Consider the following 18,430-nt stretch of genomic DNA (forward strand, 5'->3'; position numbering starts at 1 on the left):
TAAACTTGATAAAATTTGAAAGTTCTTAAAATGTAGTAGAGCAGTAACAAATATCAGTTACGCTTTGGCTTGGGTAGTTCTTGAACATTGCAGAATCGCTAAGCGCCAAGCGCCATCTTTAGTTTTTTTTTCTATCTTTTTCTGCTATATTTGTTTTTATTTTTGTGGAGCAAATTCAAACAGCTATTCCATTTCGATGACATACAACAGCAAACAAGTAACTAACTATAAAAGCTGCTTGCAAGTTCTAAGAAGCCATCAAAAGTTTTATTGCATTCTTGGACAACAGTTGGATGTACGGCTCTTTTGACAAAGTGCCATACGACAAGTGAACGTGCAACAAAGTGTGCCTCCAAGGATTTATTCGATATATTAGCTTGTACAATAGCTAGATTCTGTGTGTGTGCGTGTGTGAGGTGCAAGTGAATACGTAAAGGACGAGTAACAAAACGAAACTTAAAAAGTTTCGTATTTAATTGCAAAAAAAAACTTTAAGTAATTACTACTAAAGCACTTCTAAGTAGAGTTATCAAGGACCGGAGTCATGATAATGAAGCGGGTACGTGAGAAAAATTTTATTTTGTAGTGAGAAGTAGAAAGAAGAATAAAGAAAAAATAATAATTTGGGGGATATTTTTCATAATCAGAAAACCAAATATAAAACTTTTCATTCATTGAAAAAAAAAATTTTATTTACTTGTAGTTTAACAATTTTTTTTTTAGAAAAATTTTCAAAAACGCCCTTTTTTTAAAAAATTTTAAGTAATTTTTAAAATTAAAAATTAAAAAAAAAATTAGATAGTGTCTTTTTACTTTTAAAAACAAAAGAGTTTTTTGTAAAAAAAAATCAAAAGCGCGTCCCCCAAAAATTATTTAAAAAAAAAGTCCTTTAATATTTTAAAATGAAAATTATAAAGAAAATGAAAAAACCTTTAATGTTGTTGTTTCCGACGGGTAGATTAGAATTTTTTTATTATTTAAAAAAACGTATCTTGAAACATTTAACCCCATTTAAAATTATTTCTTTTGCAAATTTACTAAACAAATCGTTTAACAAGTTTATAAAATAAATTTCAATTTTGGCCAATGTATTTGAAAATTTTTTTTTGCGACACTAAACAAAATTTTTAAACAGTGCGATTTTCAAAAAAAAGTTTAAATAAGTAGTTTTTTACAGAAAATATTTTTTAAAGCTCTTCAAAATTTATTTTTGAAAAATAAAATATTTAGAAATAAATGCATTTAAAATTTTTTTTCGAAACTTAACTCTTTGTTCAACAGTGCGATTTTCAAAACAAACATTTAAATAAGTAGTTTCTTTCAGAAAATATTTTTTTAAATTCTTCAAAACTTATTTTTGGAAAATGAGATTTTTAGAATTAAAGTATTATGACAAAAAATATTTTAGACAAAAAAAAATTTAATCATAACCATTTATAATGGAACAATAATTGAAAAAAATTAAATCTCAATTAAGAACAAAATATTTTAAGTCTTATAAAAGTTGTTTTTTTTTCCAAGCGAGCTTGAAAAAAACACTTCAACTAGCTAAACAGTTTCATTATGGCAAAACCATACAGATGGTGGAAGTTTATCAGCTAACTGGTACCTTTTTTTTAGCTGCTATGACATTTCTACTTCTAGCGCAGTATGTTTTTGACACTCAACCAGCGAATTACAAAAACAAAATACATGAAATGCGTGTGTTTGTTTGTATGTATGCTACCGTATCGCCACGCTGTTATTTTGTTATTTTTGTTTATCTGCACATTGGTATGTTCCTTTCATTCGCTCGTTCACAATAGTGCCCTATTATTGAATATGCAACACTATACAATACTATCAATCAGGTCGACAATTACCTAAGCGGTTTCAACTGAAAACGCTTAGCCAACTCAACTCGATTACTTTTTATTGTTACTTTCCATGCAATTCGGTAAGCTAGCTAGTGTTTTAATTGTAATAGCTAGCAAGGAAATACAGCTAAAATAAAATACTTTGATTTTGTACAAGTTTGTTTAATTTATTTTTCATTTTTATTTTTTATTAAACGAATTAATTTATAATTCGAACACCTTGACAAAATTTTCAATGTGGCGTTCAAAACAGTTAAAGATTTCGAATAATGCTTTTGAAGTACTTCTTTTATAAGTTCAATAAAACTACGACAAAATTTAGTAGAACAAACGAATTTCACAAAAAAAATGTATTGGAAAAATTCAAAAATTATATTGGAATCTCTATTTATTTTATTTTTTATCAGAAAAATATGTTTTGAGAATTTCAATTTTGAATACATAAAAATATGATTTTTCAATAAAATGTTATTGTAGTAAGGTTTTTTTTTATTTAAAAAAATTTTTTGAACTTTATTTTCAAACTTAAATTTTATCGAAAAATGTTATTTCTACAAAAATTTTAGTTTCGAAAAATATAATTTCAAATAATTTGCTTTGACTTGGAAATTATACTCAATTTTATTACCTAAGCAAAAAATTTTTTTCGAAAATTTTATTCTCAAATGAACTTGTTTCGTTAAATTAATTTAATGGTTCAAAATAACAATTCTATATTTTATAAAAATATTTTAAATTTTTATAAAAAAATATTTAAAATGTTAGACTTTATTTTTTTTTAAGATTTTAATAATTTACAATTTGTTTCTTATTCCAAAATTTTAAGGAAATTATCTTAAAAGTCGTAGTTCAGAATATTACAATTACAAACAACAAGTTTACAGGATTTTTTTTTTATATAAAGTTAAATTAAAAAAAAAAATATATCCAAAATTTCATAATTATTTTAGTTTTTTCCACAAAAATATTGAAAATATTTGGGCTAAACTAAGAAAAAATTTTATTTTATCCTCATATGAAGACAAATATTGTTTAAGTGTATTCCAAAATAATTTAGAAGTTAATTTTAAACTCATTTTCAAATGAATTTTTAGTAAAAACAATTTATTTGAAGTTCGAGCTTTAAGCAAATTGTTTTGAAAAACTTAATAATTTTGATTTTAAATTTTTTTAGTTAAAAGTTAAGCTTAAACAATTTTTGTTTTTCATCTAATCAGATTTCCCAAAATATATATTTTTGCTAAAATTTATTGACTTTTTTATTATATATGAGTAAATTTTGAGGTATCTTGATGAAACTTGGCATGTAGGTTCCTGGGCACTCATCTCAGATCGCTATTTAAAATGAACGATATCGGACTATAACCACGCCCACTTTTTCGATATCGAAAATTTCGAAAAATCGAAAAAGTGCGATAATTCATTACCAAATACGGATTAAGCGATGAAACTTGGTAGGTGAGTTGAACTTATGACGCAGAATAGAAAACTAGTAAAATTTTTGACAATGGGCGTGGTACCGCCCACTTTTAAAAGAAGGTAATTTAGAAGTTTTGCAAGCTGTAATTTGGCAGTCGTTGAAGATATCATGATGAAGTTTGGCAGGAGCGTTACTCTTATTACTATATGTCTGCTTAATAAAAATTAGCAAAATCGGAGAACGACCACGCCCACTTTTTAAAAAAAATTTTTTTAAATTCAAATTTTAAAAGAAAAGTTAATATCTTTACAGTATATAAGTAAATTATGTCAACATTCAACTCCAGTAATGATATGTTGCAACAAAATACAAAAATAAAAGAAAATTTCAAAATGGACGTGGCTCCGCCCTTTTTCATTTAATTTGTCTAGGATACTTTAAATGCCATAAGTCGAACAAAAATACACCAATCCTTGTGAAATTTGGTAGACGCTTAGATTCTAGGACGAAAACTGTTTTCTGTGAAAAAGGGCGAAATCGGTTGAAGCCACGCCCAGTTTTTATACACAGTCGACCGTCTGTCCTTCCGCTCGGCCGTTAACATGATAACTTGAGCAAAAATCGATATCTCTTTACTAAACTCGGTTCACGTACTTACCTGAACTCACTTTGTATTGGTGTAAAAAATGGCCGAAATCCGACTATGACCACGCCCACTTTTTCGATATCAAAAATTACGAAAAATGAAATAAATGCCATAATTATATACCCAATACGAAAAAAGGGATGAAACATGGTAATTGTATTGGTCTATTGACGCAAAATATAACTTTAGAAAAAAACTTGGTAAAATGGGTGTGACACCCACCATATTAAGTAGAAGAAAATGAAAAAGTTTTGCAGGGCGAAATCAAAAGCCCTTGGAATCTTGGAAGGAATACTGTTCGTGGTATTACATATATAAATAAATTAGCGGTACCCGACAGATGATGTTCTGGATCACCCTGGTCCTCATTTTGGTCGATATCTCGAAAACGCCTTCACATATACAACTAAGGGCCACTCCCTTTTAAAACCCTCATTAATACCTTTAATTTGATACCCATATCGTACAAACACATTCTAGAGTCACCCCTGGTCCACTTTATGGCGATATCCCGAAAAGGCGTCCACCCATAGAACTAAGACCCACTCCCATTTAAAACACTTATTAACACCTTTCGTTTGATACCCATATTGTACAAACGCATTCTAGAGTCAACCTTGTAGTGGAATTCACTAACTTTTTTAACGACATTTTCCATCGCTTTATTTGCGAATCGATACCTATAACGATTTTGTTATTCAGCAACTATTTTGTATAGATATTCGTAAATCGACGATCAGCTGTGTCGTTAAATAAACGGCAAATAAATTGGCTGCGTTAAAAATCACGATATTAATATTTCTGGTAATTTTAGTTAAAAAAGAAAATTGGAACTGTAATTAAATACTTTCAAACATGAAAAGCTGCTTTGTTTATAAATCAAATGGCATTTGAGTACTTGGCTTACGTTTTAATACAAAATGAAGAATTACTAAGTCCATCGCCAGTGGTTCATAGAGAAGTAGATGACCCATTCCACTTGAATGCAACGGAGTTTGTAAAGCTGTACCGACTAACCCTAGACTTGGCTCATGATATTATTTCTAAACTTGATGGTCAATTAAGGGGTACAAGAATAACTGCGATATCAACAGAGAAAAAAATTAATACCGCATTTACTTACCATTTGTTAAAATATGTAAAAACTTTTAAAAGCAGTTAGCATGCGGAATTTGTTTATTTTTGGCACTCCTTTTGCAAGCGACACAATCGTTAATTAAAATCTCGACAAATCGCATCGTTATAAGTTAGTGAATTCCGCTACTGGTCCACTTTTATAACGATATTCCGAAAAGGCGTCCACCTATAGAACTAAGGCCCACTCCCTTTTAAAATACTCATTAACACCTTTCATTTGATACTCATATAGTACAAACAAATTCTAGAGTCACCCCTGGTCCATCTTTATGGCGATGTCTCGAAAAGGCGTCCATCTATAGAACTTAGGCCCACTCCCTTTTAAAATTATCATTAACACATTTCATTTGATACCCATATCGTACAAACAAATTCTAGAGTCAGGCCCGGTCCACCTTTATGGCGATATCCCTAAATGGCGTCCATCTATAGAACTATGGCCCACTTCCTCTTAAAATACTCTTTAATACCTTCCATTTGATACACATGGCATACAAACACATTCCAGAGTTACCCTAGGTTCTTTTTACAACATGGTGATTTTCCCTTACTTTGTCTCCACAGCTCTCAACTGAGTATGTAATGTTCGGTTACACCCGAACTTAGCCTTCCTTACTTGTTATTTGGTAAAAATAATATTTTGAATTTTTTTTTTGGCGAAATTTTTATTTCGAAGGCATTTTTTTTTTTTTAACAAATTTTAAAAAAATATATATTTTTTTTCTCTAATTCATATACAAGATACTTAAACAATTTTTTCTATTCGGGGTCACCCCTTGGTGGTGCTATGGCCAACCTTTCTGCTTTATTTCTGGGGGCTTAGGAGCTTAGAAAATTTCCGCGGCAAGCATGTCTGTAGTAAGGGGCGACTAAAATCCACATACCTAGAAGGTTCGACATGGTAATACCTTTAAAGCGCTGATTTCTGGAACATACCGGATCTACATTAGACATAGTACCAATAAATTGGATGATACTGCCTACAACCTTCGGGGAGTACCTTTTTCGTTGCAAGAGCAAGAACAAAAAGGAAGTGTATTTCTGCCATCAAAAACTTCTTAGCAAGAATTCATGAATCTTTGATTGTTGGTGATATGAAAATTGCATTAAAATTCCATTGTATTCTCCATTGAGTACTTCACAATTTTAGTAGCAATACGCATACTGTTTTCATTTTGAAAGTTTTCAAAGTTTGTATATGTTCATGTGTTCAATATTCATAACATTTTATGGCAAATTTGCCATTACAGCGTGCTCACACTTCATTGTTTTCATTTCATGCCATGTGTGGCCATAAATCATTTGTATCGCTATGAACTCTGAACAGTCAAACAAACTTTTTACTTTTTTTGTATGTATGTGTGTACATACGTAAGTGCAACTTGAGTGTTCATATTCAATAATATCCTTTTTGCATGCAGTAACATAAATATTAAATGTGATGGCAATTTTGTCATACATAAATACTTATACAAACACATACACTTTTACTTACGAAGCTATAATTTTATACAATGAAACCATTCAAGCAATTCTTTATTGATAACGACTTAAATGAAATGTGCGGTAAATTGAAATATCAATAAAACGGTTGATGGATTTTTTTCAATTCATTATATTTTGCGGATTTCCTCTTTCATTTTGCTTTGCTTTTCTATATATGACCAAAATAAAATTTATGCCTTTGCAAGTTATTCAATTGACAATTTTATGACAACACTTGTACGATAAATGCTTCAACAATATGCTGTTAAATAATTGTTGGTTATAACAATGGGCATGACATCTTGCGTTGGATATTGGCAGGCAATCAATTAAAAATAATTTTGCTTTTAAAGAAATGTTACTACATTGGATACAATTGAATATTCATATCGGAAGTTATTTATAAATTTAAATACATAACAATTTTCGATGAATCTTACAAGACTCTCTTATTTTTTTATTTTTATTTTTGTTTTTTCTATTTTCGACAAAGAGCAACTATTTGAGTAACCGACGAATTACGATTATTCGATTTTAACTAATTGAATTCCAAAATTCGAGTAATAAAGCATTTGAATAAGTCAAATATTCAATTAATCGAATATCACGAGCTAGTTTTCACACGTATTTAATTGTTTAAGGAAAATAAAATAAAGTTTTATTGTCTACAATGTATTTGAATTTTTTTCACGCCTAACATTTGGAAATTTTTTCAACAGTGCGATTTACAAAAAAAAGTGAAATAAGTAGTTTCTTACAGAAAATATTTTTTGAAATTCTTCCACGTTTTTTTTTTTTTTTTTTTGAAAATAAAATTTTTAGAAATAAATAATTGTGAGAACAAAATGTTTAAAATAAAACTTTTAATCATAACCATTTATAAGGACAAATAAAATTTAAGAAATTAAATCAAAGCAAATTAAATCCCAATTAAGAATTTTATCAAAATATTTTAACTATATATATTTAATAATTCATGAGCTTAACACCGGCTAATAATAATTGAATTTCAATTATTATGTTTTCTAAGAGAAACTGAAAAGAAAGAAACATTTACTGGCATATTGCGATGGAACCATTTCGGAAACCGCCAACGGAATCATCATCAGGCAATTTTGTAATGTTATCAAAGGTTTCGCCGAGATTCGAACCGGGAATCACACGGTGAAACTGCAGTTGCCTTAACCACTAGGCTATCCTGCGGGTATTTTTTTGCATGCTTATTTCAGTTTTTCTCATTTCTACACCAACAACGCAATTGAGACATTTTGTCTCTATATTAATTTGTGTGCCATATAGATTTGTTTTTGTAAAGTTCTTGTTCGTTGCGAATGAGAAGCTTTGTAAACTCGGGCTCAGTTTTACATATTTATGTTTATTTGTTTAATGGTGTGTTCAGTTTATTCTTATATTTAAGAATTCATGAGCTTAACACAGGCTTATAATAATTGAATTTCAATACTTTCATTCTGTACAAGTTTATTTAATTTTTTTTTTCCATTTTATTTTTTATTAATCGAATTAATTTATAATTCGCACAATTTTGGAAACTTTTTAATGTTATATTCAAAACAGTTAAAGATATCGAACAATGCTTTTGGAATACTTCTTTATAACTTCAAAATAAAACTACTACAATAAAAATGTATAGGAAAAAATTCAAAAGTTTAGTTGGAGTTATTATTTATTACATTTTTTAACAAAAAAATATATTTTGAGAATTTGAATTTTGAATACATCAAAATATGGCTTTTCAAAAAAACATTATTGAAATAAGTTTTATTTTAATTTTAAGAAAAATTATTTGAACATTATTTTCAAATTTAAGTTTTATCGATATAATTTATTTCTGCAAAGTTTTAGTTTCGAAAAATCTTATTTCGAATAATTTGCTTTCATTAAATAGCTTATTAATATTTATAAAAAAAAATTCTACTCAACGATTATTCGAATTTCAAAATCAGGCTTCGATTTTGTATAGTTTTTGTACAAAAAATATTACGTATACGCCATGAAGATACCAAATATTTATTCGAATAATTGACCACGAGCAACTATTCCAGTAATCAACGACGTACGATTATTCGATTTTAACTAATTGAATTCGGAAAATCGAGTATTACAGCAATCGGATAAGTCGAATATTCGATTAATCGAATATCACGAGCCATTTTTCACACGTAGTTAAGCCAGTCATTTTAGAAAGCTTGTTATTCTGTCCCAAGTTTGGCTAACCTATATAATCTATATCTATAAAATTCAATGTCCGTTCGTTTGGGCACTTATAACTTTTGAACCACAACATGGAATGCCATGATATTTTGTAATTCTAGGCAAGCTTTGCAGTAACAAACGCATGCTTCATTTAAATTCTCGCAAAATTAGACATACGTTGATACCACGTAGGCAGAGCCGCGGATTTAGTCCAGTTTTGAATAAATATCTAAAAATATTTCTCTTATCTCTTCACATTATTTTCTCCCAGTTCCCTTTTCACTGCCTATTTATGGCATTTAATTTCTCCACATTCTCTTGTTCCAACACTTGATCCATATACCCCTCTTTCTTGTAATATTCCCTCTCACCGACTCGCACCCTCACTATATCGTCACCCCAACCACTTCAGCATTTTTCCTAAAAATGTACTGTTTTAGAACTATCTACAAATGACTGACTATTTTGGAGTGGAGCTGGAATAATGTTTTAACTTAATTTTTATAAAAATCTTTTCTGACTCTTCCTGGAATCATATATTTACTAATAGAATCATTAAAAAGTATTCCGAAATAATTTCGAATCGAATGCATTTCAACGGCCAAGAAATGAGACGGAAATTAAATTTTTTCTTTCCTCCTACTGTTTTCATCTCCCTAACGTCTTCCTGAGAGAATATTATTTTATTAGAGTAACTTTATTTTCTAGTAATTTTTGGTTATATATAACCCATAGTATCTACAAGTATATTAGTTGCATTTGAAACGAAATCGAATTGAAAAAAAAACAACCAGTTATAATAAACTCCTTGAAGAAGAAGGTAAAGCTTCAAAACGCGTAGGAAGGAAAAGAAAAGTTTAACTTTTCCTTCTCATATTTTCAAAAATATTCAATAAGTCAACACGCATTACACCTCAATGTTAATTTTGTGCTCATGAAGTCGAAATGAAAGAATGGTACTTTCAGATGACATAGAAGAGAGTATTACCATTAACTTAAATCAGAGCAAAAGTTCTATCAACGGACAGTTTATCTGCAACGTTATGCAAAGATTCACAACAAACGGAAATTTTTGACAAATCGACCACATACTCATCAGCCTATATGGAGTCATTATGAACCAGTTAGTTCAACCTGACACTCATTCTTCCTCTTATTTTTCGCCTTTTCTTTCTCTCTCTCTCTCTCGCACTATTCTTCTCTCTCTTTCCCAGAATCTAAACAAAAATACAGGTTTGTGTAAAATTTCAAGCAAAGCGAACCTATACAAAATTTTTGCAAATAGCTTCGTGCCTGTGCGGAAAAGAATAATTTCCATGAAGCGATCGCTTCCATTTCTTTATCTCCATTTTTATCTCATCAAAAAACCACATTTCAAGCAAGTCGGTTTTAAAGTTCACTTTCAAAAAAAACTACTCTATTTAAAAAATATATTGTTTCTATTCTATTTCGTTAACATTTGAGAAAGCTTTGATTAAATGAAATTTCTCAGTTTGAGAACTATTGAAGTCCCAATATTTTAAACAAAATTTTTTAGATTGAGAAAGCAATCAAAGACTACTTGCGATGCATTTGAAAACTTAAGTTTGAAAACAGTGTTAATATTTTAGAAAGCTTTGAGAATATGAAATTCCTTAGTTTGAGAACTATTGAAGTCCCAATATTTTGAACAAAATTTTTTAGATTGAGAAAGCAATCAAAGACTACTTGCGATGCATTTGAAAACTTAAGTTTGAAAACAGAGTTGACATTTGAGTTTTGATTTTAAATTAAACTTGCATATGATAATTTTTTACTGAGTGTATAATTGTGACATTTAGCTCTCTTACTCTCGACTCTCTGACTCCTGGGGCAAAGCATATAAAAATTTAAATCCATTCATTATATTCGCTTATATTTAATGAAAACAAAATAAAACCATACACCAAAATATTTAAAGTCGCTGCCAGGGCTTTTGACTTGCAACATAGCCCATTTATGCTAGAAAATCTAAACATACTTAATACAAATAAATGCAGTTTCTTTAATTTTTTATTTATAAATGAGCTGCTGCTAGCTAAGCTATTAAATATTTACGGTTTTATTATGCTTTTCACCCCTTTTTCACCCACTCATTCATGCATTTATTGGCACTCGACATACGAACCAGCAAAATGTCAGTTTGCTAATTTCCCCAAAGTGTTGTGCTGTGCTAAAATTGCATTCATAAAAATGTAGGGGGCAATTAATGAGCTCTAAAAGCAAATGTTGCACGCTAAAATAAAAAGTTGGTAAAAAAAATTATGTCGAATTTTGAAATATTTTTTTTTTTAGACATCAATATTGTTACTATGTAAACAAACTATTTTTACTGTGCATTTTGGCACTTTTTTGTATATGCCTTTAGTGAAAGGGTTAGAGTTAACTGTGACCAAAAAAAAAATTATTCTGCTTGTGTGAGGTTATGTGCTTATTTACCATACAACACATACCAGTTTCACATTTTGGGGCAAGCAGCATAAAAAGTTTGCAGATTTCGTTCGGAATCGGAAACAAATATTGTAGGTCACCAATATGTCTGAACAAGCTGAACCCAAACCACAATCGCATCAATATATTGTTATTTTAGTATCTCCCTCACAGTTATCATCGAAGCTCTAACATGAATGCACCCTAATTCTTGCTCAATGCCTGCAGTTGTAGGAAGCGTAGGTTTTAGGAAGAAGTTTTGTTTACGTTATGTTTCGATGACATTTGAGAATACAAGTATTCTCAATTTTGGAAAAATGGGGGATCCAATACAAAAATACTCTGTCAAGTTCGTGAAAGCTATGCTTAATACTTAATACTATTTTATATGTATTTGAGAATTTAAGATTAAATGCAAAATCATTTGTTGGACTGCTTCCAATTGACCAAGTTTGTTAGGGTGGGAGCCGATTTTTATGGGGCGTTTGTTGTCGACATCGTTAGTATTTTATACTAGACAGCATGTTTATGAAAAAAACTCCGAGATAGGGCATTCTTCAACCGCATTCTGAAAAAGGTTTTTTTAATATTCCAAAATAGTGCGTTTTCGAACTGGCAATCAGCAGTGGATTTTCTTATACAGACACTTCTCATAATTTCGCAGACTCAATATAACCTTTAAACTTATGGTTACATATTTTTACGTAGAGTACGATTTTGATATATTTATGCCGCGAAAATTTCCTCACCCTAATATACGTACATAGATTTGTGTTATTGCCATTAACGACTATTTTATAATTTCTTATCTCGTTCTAACAGTTTTACTATCTCTTCTCTATCTGTTTGCTCTTGTGCAATATTGTTGTGCGCGCCTCTTTTACTCACCTGCAAGCGCTCGATTATTCACAGCTACAGCAGCAACAAAAATCATCAATCACTCAACAACAACAGCAGACACAGCAACAGCAGACACAACAACAACAGGATCAATCACAAGAGCAAGCTGATATCACCACTGACTCATCTGAAGATTATGACAGCCATCCACAATATAGTTTCGCTTACGATGTGCGTGATACATTGACCGGTGATGAAAAGCAGCAAGAGGAGAAACGTGATGGTGATTTAGTGCAAGGACAAGTAAGTGTATACCCTAAATAAGGTAACAGTGCGTCATGGTATTCTGAGCTAGAGTAGGTGTGATAGTAAGAATGTAGCAAGCCCATACATAACACAAAATTAGAGACGGTACTAGATCAAAGAAACTACGAAGCGAGTATGACAGTCACTTGTTGTGTGCATTGGTATGTAGATCTTTATTACGTACGTGGTTAATCAAGGCGCATAAAAGAACAATGGCCGCACTCGCTTCTAAGTATTCCCTGTTACCTCTTCTTGGCTCTCAGTGGATTCGACAGAGATGGCTTTCGTACAAATCTCTCGCTGGGTCTCCTTATAAATTTGAAGTCGCCCAATCTCCATAATATTTACGCTATTGTGATGTCAGACAATACAGTCAGACTGGCTGAAAGCTGATTAAAAGTTCAGAAAACTATGAGATCTTTGTAGTATACCAAGCTGATTCGTTGCTCTATTCAAAAGTTCCACTAAATTTATTTTCAAACCGACCCTCTTATTTTCAGTACTCGCTCATCGAACCCGATGGCACCAGACGTGTTGTAGAATATACCGCTGATGATATTAACGGCTTCAACGCTGTAGTCTCCAAACAACCGTTGGATGAACGCACGCGCACATCTGCCTCAACCTCTTCTTCCAGTTCGGCTTCCGCTACCGCTTCCTCATCGCGCTACAACAGTTACGAAACCCTACAATCACAAATTCAAGCACAAGCCATTGCCGAAGCACAAGCACAAGCAGCCTCATATGCCGAAGCACAGGCGCTTGCCGAAGCGCATTTAAAAGCACAAGCTAAAGCGCATGCCGAAGCTATGGCACAAGTACAAAATGAAGCCGAATTACAAGCACGCCTACAAGCCGAAGCGCAAGCACGGGCACAAGCACAACAATTGATGGAACAATTTCAGCAACAGTACAAACAACAACAACAACAGCAGCAAGAGCAACAAGAACAATTGGCACAATTACAACAACGCCAGCAGCAACAACAACAACAACGCCAAGAGCAGCAACGTCAGGCACAACAGCAACAATATGTGCGCGCACAAGCTCAACTGCAAACACAAGAGCGTCTGAGTAATGAGCAGGCATTGCTACTCTCACAAGTGCTACCCTCACGCACGCTCGGTCATAGCGTTCATGCTACCGTAGTCTCACATCCACCCTCAATACTAACGCGCTCACCCAGCGGCACCGTTTACACTCAACAACGTGATTTAACTACACTCAAAGAATTACGCGACAACAGCGGTAACTTACGTCAAACGATCGAGCGCACTTCTCTACCACAAATCGTTATAACACAACCGGCCAGCGCTTCCGTACAAGCTCAGGTGATACATTCGCCTTTGTTGTTAGATAGCAACGCTGGTACGAATGGCATGCGTAGCGTTATCTCAACGAAAATTAGCGGTGGCGGTAATGGACACAGCAGCAGTATCTCACTACGCGGAGATGCCAATCGACTCACAACAACCGAGCAATTGCTGAATGAATTAGAGAGCGACGATAATGATGCACCATTGTCGCGCAGCAGCTTACGTTTACTCACCAGCTCCAGCGATAAAAGCAGCAGCAACGGTAGCAGCATTAAAGGACGAAATGGTGGTGGTGGTGGTGGTGGTAGCTTAGTGATTAGTTACGACAGCGGCAGCAGTGGTAGTGGTTCAGAGGAGCGCACCAACGGACGTGATGGCAATGGAGTGCGCAGTGGTTTGAGAAATGGTCAGCGCAGATTGCAAACTATTTACGCCAGCAGCGGTAGTGGCGCGAGTGGAAATGGTAAATCTACGTGGTAAATGTGTAAAGAGGGAAATCAAACAAAATTTTAATAAAAAGAAGTAAAATTTGCAAATGAAAATCAGGACGAAAATATGAAAACGAAAGTGTAGATTAGATAATTAAAGAGAGAGGGATAACTATATATGCTATAAAGCTTAATTTTTTTATTACTAAAAATTTCGATGTAGAGATAATGTGAATAAGAGTCAGAAACGGTAAAATGGCAACGGACCTCAGCTAACGTATAACGGATTATGATTTGACAGAGCTGTCATTAGTAACGGCATTAACTTATTAGGTTTTAGTTTGTTTTATTAGCTTTTCTCAGTAGTATTAATAAACATACAATCATATTCATATATACTAACAAAAATCACGCTTTAGCGCTTATATTTCTTAGTGTAATGCATTTTTTTTTACTCGGGGAATTCAGTAATACTTTAACTGTGGGTTACTTTGCTTTTGTTTCAATACTTCAATATCGATTGCATACTTTAAGGCGCGCGCGCTTCCTACACGAATATATAACATACTTACTGACGCTTTTAAAATGCTTTGTATAAAAAATATAAAAAATAAAAATATTTATTACCAGATCATATTAAGAACGATTCAAGCTCTCTTATATGCTACATATATACAAACAAATTTATAAAAAAAAATTAATTTAATTAATTTAACCGCTCATACTTGTTTTCAATTTTGTAATTCATATCTGTTTTATATAATTCTCAAGCTCTTAAATAATTCTTGCTGTCTTCTTACTACATTCATTAAAATATTTATCGCTCTGTAACGATTATTCTGTGATCTCTGTATTCTTACACTATTTGTTAGATTTTTATTCAGTTTTCGTATATTAAAACATTATTTATATATATTTACATTTTTATATATTTATATTCATATTTCTTATACACATACACATATATCACTTCATGTTAACTTATTTGTATTAAATCGTAAATTTTTAGATAATTCATTTTTGTGACTAACATTATTTAATTTTTACTAATTCTACATTTTTATATACATTCAATACGTTCTCACATTTTAAGAATTTAGTTATTAAGTGCAACTTGCAGTTATTACATGGCATAAAAAAAAACCAAAAAAAACAAAAACGAATCAATAAATTACTTTATTTAATAAGTTTGCATCAACAAAAAGCAATTACCGTCTTTTATTAGTTGAAACTATTTGAATCACTTATTGGCTTCACTGTTCTATTCACGTTATCGTCATGTACGCATGCAAAATATATGTGTCACTAGCAGACTCGGCAGACGTTGTTCTGCCCTTAATTTGGCCTATCTGCATACATTTTAATAAGCTTTTTCCGTCTAACTCTGCCCTTCCCTCTACACTTTTTCCTAATCTTTTTATTTACTCCTCCCTCCGTCTTTTTCGCTTCATCTCCATCTTCGTCTCTTTCTATCCTTTCTCAGTCTCCTTATCTCTTTTCTCTTCTCTCAAGTTTTTCTCCTTCTTCTTCATCCCTTATTGCCTCTCCCAGAGGGCGGTATGTATTTTGTTCCAGTCCCATTCCGAGTCTCAGACCCAGTCCCACTCCGAGTCTCAGTCTCAGTCCCAGTCCTAATCCTAAACCCAGGCCCAGTCCGTCTCTGGTATACTTCCCGGAAAAAAGCATCGTAAATACTAATATAGGAAAATTTATATACGAAATTTCAGCAAATCGAATAGGACGTATGTAAATAGGTATGTGGGTATTATTAATTCTTGTCTTTATTTCGGTTTCGCATGCATATTTATCAGTTTTGCCAGGCTGATGCGACTAAATCAAATATCACAATGAACTTTAGAGCTCTCAGCAACAGCTTTCATTTGATGTCCATAATACACACACATTTTAGGGGTATCCGGGTCCACGTTTTTGGCCTATATCTCGAGGCCGTAGTCACCCAGCGGTTTAAAACTTACTCTGTACTAAAGCATACATCAACAGCTTCAATTTGATACCCATAATGTAAAAACACATTCTACGTGTATACGGGTCCACGTTTTGGGCTATATTTCGAGACCTTAGCCTCACAGTTTTATGAAAATTATCCTGTACTATAGCACTCATAAACAGCTTTCATTTGATATCCATATTGTATAAACATAATCTAGGGGTACCCGGGTCCACGTTTTCGGCTATATCTCGAGACCCCAGCCTCCCAGTTGTATGAAAATTATCCTGTCCTATAGCACTCATCAACAGCTTTCATTTGATATCCATATTGTATAAACATAATCTAGGGGTACCCGGGTCCACGTTTTCGGCTATATCTCGAGACTCTAGCCTCCCAGTTGTATGGAAATTATCCTGTACTATAGCACTCATCAACACCTTTCATTTGACATCCATATTGTATAAACACATTCTAGGGGTACCCGGGTCCACGTTTTGGGCTATATCTCGAGACCCTAGCATCCCAGTTGTATGCAAATTATCCTGTACTATAACACTCATGAACAGCTTTCATTTGATATCCATATTGTATAAATATATTCCAGGGGTACCCGGGTCCCCGTTTTGGACTATATGTCGAGACCCTATCTCCCAGTTGTATGAAAATTATCCTGTACTATAGCACTCATCAACAGCTTTCATTTGATATCCATATTGTATAAACACATTCTAGGGGTACCCGGGTCCACGTTTTGGGCTATATCTCGAGAGCCTAGCCTCCCAGTTGTATGAAAATTATCCTGTACTATAGCACTCATCAACAGCTTTCATTTGATATCCATATTGTATAAACACATTCTAGGTGTACCCGGGTCCACGTTTTGGGATATATCTCGAGACCCTAGCCTCCCAGTTATATGAAAATTATCCTGTAATATAGCACTCATCAACAGTTTTCATTTGATATCCATATTGTATACACACATTCTAGGGGTACCCGGGTCCACGTTTTGGGCTATATCTCGAGAGCCTAGCCTCCCAGTTGTATGAAAATTATCCTGTACTATAGCACTCATCAACAGCTTTCATTTGATATCCATATTGTATAAGCACATTCTAGGGGTACCCGGGTCCACGTTTTGGGCTATATCTCGAGAGCCTAGCCTCCCAGTTGTATGAAAATTATCCTGTACTATAGCACTCATCAACAGTTTTCATTTGATATCCATATTTTATAAACACATTCTAGGTGTACCCGGGTCCACGTTTTGGGATATATCTCGAGACCCTAGCCTCCCAGTTATATGAAAATTATCCTGTAATATAGCACTCATCAACAGTTTTCATTTGATATCCATATTGTATAAACACATTCTTGGTGTATCCGGGTCCACGTTTTGGGCTATATCTCGAGACCCTATCCTCCCAGTTGTATGAAAATTATCCTGTACTATAGCACTCATCAACAGCTTTCATTTGATATCCATATTGTATGAACACATTCTAGGTGTACCCGGGTGCACGTTTTGGGATATATCTCGAGACCCTAGCCTCCCAGTTATATGAAAATTATCCTGTAATATAGCACTCATCAACAGTTTTCATTTGATATCCATATTGTATAAACACATTCTAGGGGTACCCGGGTCCACGTTTTGGGCTATATCTCGAGAGCCTAGCCTCCCAGTTGTATGAAAATTATCCTGTACTATAGCACTCATCAACAACTTTCATTTGACATCCATATTGTACGAACACATTCTAGGGGTATCCGGGTCCACGTTTTGGCCTATATCTCGAGACCCTAGTCACCCAGAGGTGTGAAAATTATCGTGTACAATAGCTCTCATCAACAGCTTTCATTTGACATCCATATTGTATAAACACATTCTAGGGGTACCCGGGTCCACGTTTTGATCTCAAGACCCTCGACACGTAGCAAAAAAAGGTAGACGTTGGCCGATTCTCAGACCTACCCAATATGATCACAAAATTTCATGAGAATCGGTTCAGCCGTTTCGGAGGAGTTCACCCTCTAAAACCGTGACAGAAAAATTTTATATATTAGATAAAGTGAAGATGCGTATTTCTTCATACTTATAAATTAAACTTCGTGATTGCTTCAGTAATTGAATCACCTCAACGATGTCTAAAGGCCCATACACATTCGACTTTCGCAGCATTTGGGACTTACGCTGCGTCAACAGCTTTAAACACGTCTCCATGGAATTGTTCTCAATCCACAAACAACGCAACTGAAACAACAAAGTAACGCTAAACGAATTCAAAAACTTACGTTTTGCTCGCAATGTCATTTGATTTCCCTGTAGTCTTCGAAATTTTACTCGATTTTACTATATTTTTAATTGTTTGTTAAGAGGCGT

General features: G+C 33.0%; 1 protein-coding gene across 1 annotated transcript; it reads left to right on the forward strand.

Moving 5' to 3' along the window:
* The first annotated feature begins 280 nt into the window (after nt 1-280).
* On the forward strand, nt 281-15,219 carry Crys (Crystallin). The gene is made up of 3 exons (XM_067770001.1): nt 281-559; nt 12,029-12,349; nt 12,853-15,219. Exons 1-3 carry the CDS (start codon nt 545-547, stop codon nt 14,146-14,148), a joined length of 1,632 nt encoding a protein of 543 aa, XP_067626102.1. The 5' UTR covers nt 281-544; the 3' UTR covers nt 14,149-15,219.
* The last annotated feature ends 3,211 nt before the right edge of the window (nt 15,220-18,430 follow it).

This window comes from Eurosta solidaginis, chromosome 2 (genome assembly GCF_040869045.1).
Source record: "Eurosta solidaginis isolate ZX-2024a chromosome 2, ASM4086904v1, whole genome shotgun sequence".
Taxonomy (NCBI): Eukaryota; Metazoa; Arthropoda; class Insecta; order Diptera; family Tephritidae; genus Eurosta; species Eurosta solidaginis.

Excerpts from the sequence above, each read along its gene's own strand:
- Crys (XM_067770001.1), top strand. Across the intron at positions 12,350-12,852 it reads GTGATTTAGTGCAAGGACAA|TACTCGCTCATCGAACCCGA; the intron begins GTAAGTGTATAC and ends TCTTATTTTCAG.